At 33.6% G+C, this 9416-nt stretch overlaps 1 protein-coding gene across 4 annotated transcripts; it reads left to right on the top strand.

Annotated features, from left to right (window-relative positions):
* The first annotated feature begins 322 nt into the window (after positions 1-322).
* Positions 323-7244, top strand: Spas (spastin). Of its 4 annotated transcripts, none has more exons than XM_070310187.1 (8): positions 323-505; positions 594-1274; positions 1450-1620; positions 2192-2452; positions 3725-4080; positions 4279-4610; positions 4697-5007; positions 5365-7244. In XM_070310187.1, the coding sequence occupies exons 2-8, from the start codon at positions 731-733 to the stop codon at positions 5526-5528; spliced, it is 2139 nt and encodes a 712-aa protein (XP_070166288.1). In that variant the 5' UTR covers positions 323-505; positions 594-730; the 3' UTR covers positions 5529-7244. The 4 variants fall into 4 exon arrangements, with proteins under 4 accessions (XP_070166288.1, XP_070166287.1, XP_070166290.1 ...); XM_070310186.1 differs by having other exon boundaries at positions 485-1274; positions 5365-5534; positions 5603-7244; XM_070310189.1 differs by lacking the exon at positions 2192-2452 and having other exon boundaries at positions 485-1274.
* Positions 7245-9416: the final 2172 nt, after the last annotated feature.

Genomic DNA, 9416 nt, shown 5'->3' with positions numbered 1-9416 from the left:
ATCATTATTGAATTTATTTCAATATAAATCATGACTTTTATAATATTTAATTAAATACTAGGAATTTTGAAAACAAAAATGAGTAAATATTTTCAAAAATTAATGATTCAAAAATATTGATAATTAACAGTCATGATGCACAAATAACTAGACGCGATGTGCCTAGCTATTATTGGACTCGGAAGCGGCTATTTTGCATATATACTAGTGCCTAGTTCAGCTAAAAAAAGAACAAACCTTTGTTCGCAAATTATTTCCTCATCTCAGAAAAGACTACGTATTTCATATATCTATGGACGAAGTAAACTACCGGGAACTAGCTAGCTGCTAGGCATATCGGGGTGAGAGGATGAAAACAAGCGATGATCAAGAGTGAAGGTTCGCATTTCTTGGTTGATTGCTATTTTGCGAGAGGGGAAGGCAAGCAGGAGGCGAACTAGGAATCGATTCGCCGTCGTCGTCGTCGTCCCGTTATTACTTCCAGGAGATTTTGATCGTGAATCCTGTAACGTGACTCTCTCCTTCTTTCTTTATTCCTGCACTCGCCAGGGCGTCCAATCAACGGGAACGATGTAAGTATTCTCCTCCGGCAGATCCGTTCCCCGATCGCCACATTGGGGATGTTGGCGCGATCATCCGCAACTGCCATCATCGTCGACGGCGATCACGAGCGGACCGGTTCCGTAATAGACGTAGTAGCGAGGGGAGTGCCCTTTCGAATCCTTAGGAGATGTCTTATAGCGATGGTGCACGCCCGATACGAAAATTTGGCACGAAATCGCCGAAGAAGCTGTGCGTGACCACCAAGAGCGAGAACGGCGAGAAAACCACGACGACGGTGAATTGCGGCGGTCACCATCACAATCACTATCATCACAGTCATCATCGCTTCCTGGATCCCGGCCCGCAGCCATCGGTGCACAAGCGTAATCTCTACGTTGTCTCCTTCCCTCTAATACTGCTGTTTAATGTGCTACGGACTCTGCTATACCAACTGTTTATGGTGTTCAAGTATCTGTATACCTCTACATCCCAGCTGATCCAGCGTAGACAAGCGTCCAAACAGGTCTGCCAGTTAGAGATTGTTGTTGGGCAAAAGCCGACCGATGGTCGTTTGACCAATAGTCAGATAGAAGGAGAAATCATGTCGCAAGTGCCTAGACGTCCAATCGGGCCAGGTCCCGGAGATCCATTGCTTGCCAAGCAAAAGCATCATCATCGCAGAGCATTCGAGTTTATCAGCAAGGCACTCAAGATTGATGAGGATAACGAAGGTATACTATTTATTAATGCAATTTTAAAAAGATTAAAGACATCCAACAATTAACTAAAGTAGAGCTACAATGTGGAGATTAAAAATAATATCTATATTTTACAGAATTATTAGTAGTTAAGTTATATGTAATTCAATTATCTCAATATCTGATCAATCTTAACTTCTTGCAACAGGACAGAAGGAAATGGCGATCGAGTTATACAAGAAGGGAATTGGAGAACTTGAAAAGGGAATAGCTGTAGAATGCACCGGTGGGCATGGTGAAGTATGGGAACACGCGCAAAGACTTCACGACAAGATGTGTACAAATTTGGCAATGGCGAAAGACAGGCTTGATTTTCTCGGTTAGTATGGTCGTCGTTGTATTTGCTTTGCGCATCGACATCTCTTAAGCTACTCCACGCTTATTTACCCATGGTATAAACTTCTATTACTCGTGAATATAATAAATTTGTCGGTATCAATGCAATATTATGTACTTGTGCCAGTTCTATTTGCAAAACAAAGTGTCCACAGGTAAATTTTAACAATGACGAGAGAAAGAATATCGATGTACTTGGCATGCTCGTATGCAATTCATTTTACTTTCTTCCACATATACGAACGTGTACATATGTGTATATGCATGTTCGCGTTTAATAATTTTTTTTTATAGTTTATATATCTTGTGCACAAATCAATTTTCATTTTGCATTTCTCTGCGGGCGCAAAATAATGTCCAAATTTATCTATGTAAATTAACAGTCCAATCTATATGACAGCATTTTGAAATAGTCACACATTTAAGATCTAATATTAACGACAGTGATATTTAATACATCGGTACTCTTTCGCTACATTTGTGGAAGAGATCAGCCTGATTTTCTCTTTAGCCTACTGCAGCATGGCAGAGAATGTTTTTTTCCTTTTTTGTAGCGAGTGTGTGTGAGCTGAGAAAGCTGGGTATCAACAATCAGTATCGCGCTCCTGGAAATAAAACGGACGGCAAGCATTTGGGAAAGCATCTGAGGGCTCGCCGCAATATACACACTTTTCAAACCGCTCAAACTTCATTTAACGCTAATCATAATAAGAACACGAACAGTATAAACGCGACAGTTAATAGTGGGCAGACCATATGTACCCAAATTCCCAAGCTAAAACCACGTTCGCCAAAAAACTGTCATACTACTGAAGGTATTATTCGTCTGAGATTTTGCGCTTAAACATAAAAGAGTCGAATGCATGTAAATAATATAGTATCCTTCCTTCCCTTGATTCATATTATCCATTTTGAAGAAATGCTTGTTTTATCTTGGCCCTGCATGTCATATATTTCACATAGGAAATTAGCTAGATAAATGTAAGCTTGTAAGTTATTACGCATGCATCAATATGTTATATATGTATTTTTCATAGTTGCTTCTTTGTGTTGCTGTAGAAATTGCCAGATTTCTATATGTAATTTCTAAATTTTCCATTATAGCGCTCTGCAAATAGATCTAACATGTTATTTATAGAATATAGACAAAATAAAATTTATTAAATATGTTAATATATACATATAAACACAATTGTATCTGTAAAAATTATAATTCTTTACTGTATATTATTTAATATATATTTAGAATGACAATGAGATATATGATGTATTTTTTTAGTTTATTTCTTTCGAGGTTTAAAGTCGACAACTCTATATTGATTTTATTACTTATAAAATAATTTAATCTTTAATATAGTTAGTTAAAATTTATATATGTACAAGGGTGTTTCATATTTAAGTTGAGACCAAAATATCCAAAAAGTATACAAAATTAAAAAAAAAATGTATTAGACAAAAGTTGCTTGATTTTGAGAGGAACATCTTGTGGTGAGCATAGTTTTATTCTAGATGGAAGCATTTCCGAGGAAGTGACTTTAACTAGAACGTAGTAACGCAGCAGCATAAACTATTAACACCCCAAATTACATCATTTTATACTCTGCAAGTTTTGTCTAAAACATTTTTCTATAAAATGCATATTTTTCGAAAAGTTCATTTGTCCCAACACATTTCGGACATCTTATATAAATAATGTCTATTTTATTTATACATCAGAGCCGGAAAGTGTACTTTGCTGGTATAAGAGAACCTGTTTTATATCAATTCAAATATTTCTTTAAATATTTTATTATAAAAATGTAAATATATTACACTTAATTATAACAATTACCAAAATTAGCAAAACTGAAAAAAACAGAGCAAATACATATGATCGTATTGGCATATTTAAAAAAATGAGATTCTCTAAAACCATACATTTCCAGAAGTTTTGCCAAAAAAAGCTTATTTTTTGATAAATAACATAGAATAGTTTTGCGCGTATATACACATCCATATATACATATATCTATAGTGATTTTTTCACATTATCAAAATTATACATTACTATTTTTGAGTTTTATTTGCAAATGCAGACATTATTTCAGCATCCGGCAGGAAATTATCAGTTCCTGGCAAACGGATAACGGGAACACCTCTAAGCAAGAGTCAGACATTGCCAAGAAGCATGGGTAGATCGACGCCTATTCAACCTTGCCATAGGACCATGCCAATCAAACCATCGTCTACACCGCCTTCTGTGAAAAGACAATTGTCCGTACCGGGCAATGGTTCACCTATACGACGCCCAGGGACACCCACTACCTCGAACAGTAACAGAAGCACTCCGACTAGGAAAGTACCTATCTTGAAAGGCGTGGATCCAAAACTTACGCAAGTGATTCTCGATGAAATTTTAGAAGGAGGAGCGCCAGTACAGTGGGAAGACATTGCTGGCCAAGAGGTACATTTTCTCTTCCCCTCTTTCCCCTTTCTTTCCCTTCCCTCTCACCCTCTTCTTCCTCCTTTCTCTTTCGCTATCCCAGTCAAATTATTTTCCTCACTTGCATTGATTAAATTAATAGAAACCTTGTCTTTGACTTCCTCGATCTTCTCGTCTTTATTTCTATTAGTCATATTGCAATACATTGGTAACTTTCAGACTGCAAAACAAGCTTTGCAAGAGATGGTAATTCTACCATCACTACGACCTGAACTATTCACCGGTTTGCGGACACCTGCTAGAGGACTATTGTTGTTTGGACCGCCGGGGAATGGAAAAACATTGTTGGCGCGTGCCGTTGCGACTCAATGTAACGCAACGTTTTTTTCAATCTCCGCCGCTAGTCTGATGTCTAAATATGTCGGAGAAGGTGAAAAATTAGTAAGGGCCTTATTCGCGATTGCACGGGAATTACAGCCATCCGTTATTTTCATCGATGAAGTGGATTCGTTGTTAAGCGAGCGGAAGGATAACGAACACGAAGCTTCCAGGTATATATTTTATTCTGTGCGCCTTTTCTATAAACGTGGGCAATTATATTGAGGAAATCGAAGTATTGATCAATTTAATATTTTAGGAGATTAAAAACAGAATTCTTAGTCGAATTTGACGGTTTGCCTTGCAATCCCGAGGAGAGAGTACTCGTTATGGCTGCTACAAATAGACCACAAGAATTGGATGAAGCTGCTTTAAGAAGATTTACGAAACGCGTGTATGTTACATTGCCGGATCTGCAGACAAGAATTATATTGCTTCAGAGGCTCTTAGCCAAGCACAATGATCCATTAACACCCGAAGAATTGAACGAGATGGCAGTTTTGACAGAGGGATACTCGGGGAGTGATTTGACTGGTTTAGCTAAAGATGCAGCACTTGGGCCTATCAGAGGTAATATTAAATCAATTTCATTGGGCTTCTGTATTTGTGTTTCTAAGTTTACATTATGAACGAAAATATGCATTTGGCTACTCATTTTTGTTCCTTATCGATTTTAGAGATAATTTTATCAGTTGAATGTACATGCACAGTCTCCAATAATAACTTGATACTTACTATATAAATTAAAATCGTATTTTGAAATTTTATTGTATTTATTTCAGTTATACATTTTAAAATCTGGTAAAGATATAAAAAGTTTTATTAAATTTCTGTATTACCTTTTAAAATTTACTTTAGAAAGAATCTATGAGATCTTGTCTTACAATTAGTTTAGCATTACTAGACATATTCTCATATTATTTTCAGAACTGAATCCAGATCAGGTGAAAGAATTGGACCTTAATTCTGTTCGTAATATCACAATGCAAGATTTCCGTGATTCTTTAAGAAGAATTCGTAGATCTGTTTCGCCGGCAAGTTTAACTACTTATGAGAAATGGAACTTCGAATATGGAGATGTGAGTCTTTGATTTAAGGTGAGTTGTATGGGTTTTCGAAATAATCGCGTCTTGAATTAGATATAATTCGCAAAACGGAATTACAGATATTCCGCAAAATAACGAAAAAGAAGCATATAATATCGAATCTCTCGATACAAAAACAATTTTTGCACTTTTATTCAATTTCATCGAACGATATATTGATATTTATAAAGAAGACGGCAGCAGGAAGATAAAGAAGATATGTTCTTCAATTCCTAAGATACTTTCGTCTTAACAACAAAGAAGTTACTACATTGACTCATATTGTTATTGTATTTAGTATTGTAAATGTAGTTGTTTGAATCTCGCCTTATTTTTACATTAGAATCTTTTGCAACAAATAAAACTTACATTTTTGGCAGTGATTTAAAGTAAAATGTATCTCGAAGATATGTTTCATGTTGATTTTACGAGATACAATACTCTATGCTCTATTTAATGCTCTTATTTATAGCTAATGTTCAGATATTTGCATTTACAATCCAGCATGTACAAAGAAAAGTCAGAAAGTAAGGTTCACAACACGTGTACTTTTTTAATAGTTAATTTTTGGTGCAATACTTACGTCTTCCAAATAAATACATCCGTGCATAACATAGTCATCTTTTTTAACATAGTTGCCTGTTTCGTTAAGGCACTTGTCTAGACAGTAGATCCATGTATCAAAACCCTGTCCATAAAAAGTTAGATCTTGTTGATGCAGCCATTTTTATACTTTATGCTTGATATCAGATTTTCATCTACTTCCACACTTGGAAAAGCATCTTCGTAGCGAACGATTTCGATCAAATGATGTCAAGCATAAAGTGCTAAAGTGGCTGCATCAATCTAACTTCCTACCAACAGGGTTTTAATATATGGATCCACTGCCTAGACAAGTATTGCAATAGAGAAGGCGACTATGTTAAAAAATAGTGTAAGCATGTTCATATTTGAGAGATGTAAGTATTTCATCAAGAACTAAATATTAAAAAAGTACACGTGAGATGGGAATCTTATTTTCTAATTTCCCCTCGTAGCTTTAACGTTAGCATTCCAAAATCAATATATGTATCTATTATTTATATTATTTATATATTTATTAACTTCATGTGTGATTCTTTCAATTTCTTAATGATAACTAGTATTTGAAATGTATGATATTCATTTGTTATATGATAAATTAGGTCTGTTTTTTATAGCTGAATTAGTTGCACTAAAGAACAGATCTATAGTACTTAAAGAAAAAAAAAATATCAGGACGTTATATATTACCATAGTTAACTTTAGATACTTAAAAAACGAAAACAGATGTGATTAAGCACACAGTTTGCAATCGTGCAATATAATGAGAATTTACAAAATATAAATACTCGATTATATATATTATTTATAAAATTGACGCGAGCGCGAACTAATTTAACACCATGACATAACCCGATCCATTATCATGACAGTAGATTACATTTACAAATGAAACAGTGCACGTCCAATAAGATAATAAAAAAGTATTAATGACGTACAAAAAACATTTATAGTCGTATGATTATTGTATATGTGCGCGACATGATATAAGTGTTTACATATACAAAAATATATATAGGGTGTTCATTTGATAAGTTTCCATTGTTTATCTATAACCGACTAGTTTTTGCAAAACATGCCAAGAGAGGTCAATTTTGTTTTCAAGGGGCATAATTTCAACTGAGGGTAGCTATCCCGACGAAAGGGCGGCATCGTTGAATTTATCACATTCATAAGTCCCCCTTGAAAACAGAGTTGATATCTTTTAATATTCTTTGCAAGCCGATTACGAAATAAATAGAATGGAAACTTTTCAAATAAACACACCCTATATGTATAAATACACGTATCTCTCTCTACAATATGCGAAAAAGGGCGCGAAAGGAGTAAATATTGTTTAATATGCGCGTCGTTTTCGCACAAATCGCACTAATAGCTGTATATCCAAATGTTGCATTATATAATATTATTACGTTTGATACTGATTCACAAGATTCGTTTGATATTTCTTATATGTCGATATGTTAGAAATCGCGCGGCGATGTATACTTGCATGAGAAAAAAAAAGATAAAAGCAGAACCCGCGATTCTGTTTTGATACAAAATTCTATAAGACAACGAACTGAAAATCTAATCTATGTATGAAAATTTTAAGTATTTGCTGTGAGATTTATGTATTAGCGATGCGGACATTATTATCGTATACAAGATATACATATATTATATATATGTATGCGTGTGTGTGTGTGTGTGCATGATGCGTGCATGTATATATATATATATATATATATACACGCACGTATGGAACTTCATTTTTTTATGACGTTTATCTACTTCCGGTGCTCAAAAGTAGGATAATAATGATATACTTACGGAATTAATGTATTTAACTAATATATTTAATTAATATATGGAACTTGCGCGCATGAGATATACCATATATGCTACACTTACGCGATATGACGCAAATTTACTCCCGATTGTTCGAAGTATTCAATACGGAATATGCCGCCATATATAGTTTTATAGGGTAAGATTTGCCATGCAAGATATTGAAGATAGCAATTTCATTTCCAATAAAGTTTAATTCGTGTATAATGCTTCCTTTGCAATAGAAAAATGGAAGTTAAACTGATATGTAGTTATTAAAAACTGATACATAGTTATTAAATGACACACCGATCGCGCTTTGTGCACGAATAAAAAATATGATATAATCATTAAGTAAATAAATGATAGCCCTATCATTTATATATTTCATGTATGTGTGTGTGTGTGATATGATTAGAACATAGGAGATATGCAATTTGAAATATTAATATGAGCATAATTTCAACATGCTTTGTCTTTGCAATATTTCGACATTTTTAAATCTATGTTTGTCCAGATAAAAATCATGTGATGCATTTGCAAGTTGTAATGTTATTATGACAATGTACTTAATATCTTGTATGTACAACTTCTATTATTATAAGCGATGCTTTAAAATGCATTCGAATACACAGGAATGCAATATACACAAATATTCGGGAAGGAAAGGGATCTTTCCAAAACCTACTTATGACTTGGTAACTTTCCAAGGTGATGGATATATAATGCCGTGATAAGAATTCGATTTGTTTCTTTACGCAACTGAGCTTCGGCATTATTGTCGAGATGTTGACCCTCGAATTTTATTTTCGAGTTATATTTGTGATATTAGTTTCCTTAAATAATAATCTTTGCACTGCCTACATATATATATATATAATTATATATGCTGTTTTATAATACATACATTGCGAAGTGTGAATTTTGCATTACTTGTGTTAGATGGGAATTTATGATAATTTTGCACAAAAAATATTATTTCACATATAAAGATGGATGATTTAAAGATTCTGGTCTTCCATTGTGGAATATTCTGAGCCTTCATTAAGTTGTTTTGCTACTTTTATAATATGTTAATAATAAATTAATTAAGATAATAGAATCAGATATAATTTTTTTGTTTTATGTTAACGATGAATACTTGATGCTATTTAATTTTAACAGTAAACACGTGAGTGCAAGTTAAAAGAAACTATTTGCGCATGTTTTTTTGCACATGTAAAATATTTCTTCTTTTAAACATTATCATCAATAGTTGTTGATTATCTTCAACCATTGTATTAGCGATTGTATATTGACAATTTAAAAAAATTCATGATAAATATTATATACTCTCTGATAACTTTAAAACAGTTTTTGTTATTCATAATACTTACAACACTTTTTCTTCATAATAGAAATAATCAATTCTCGTTATGATTAGCACATATGTATATTCATTTCTCAACTTAGATTAAATTATAAAGAAATATGTGATCCTTATTTCTTGGTAATACATATGAT

Source organism: Polyergus mexicanus, unplaced genomic scaffold (genome assembly GCF_030449975.1).
Source record: "Polyergus mexicanus isolate NDT 795.1 unplaced genomic scaffold, iyPolMexi1.0 SCAF_18, whole genome shotgun sequence".
Lineage (NCBI taxonomy): Eukaryota > Metazoa > Arthropoda > Insecta > Hymenoptera > Formicidae > Polyergus > Polyergus mexicanus.
Note: the sequence above shows the minus strand (reverse complement) of the source record. Positions and strands in the feature narration are given on the sequence as shown.

Excerpts from the sequence above, each read along its gene's own strand:
- Spas (XM_070310187.1), top strand. The coding sequence starts at position 731 with ATGTCTTATAGCGATGGTGCACGCCCGATACGAAAATTTGGCACGAAA. Across the intron at positions 1,275-1,449 it reads GATTGATGAGGATAACGAAG|GACAGAAGGAAATGGCGATC; the intron begins GTATACTATTTA and ends TTCTTGCAACAG. Across the intron at positions 2,453-3,724 it reads AAACTGTCATACTACTGAAG|CATCCGGCAGGAAATTATCA; the intron begins GTATTATTCGTC and ends ACATTATTTCAG.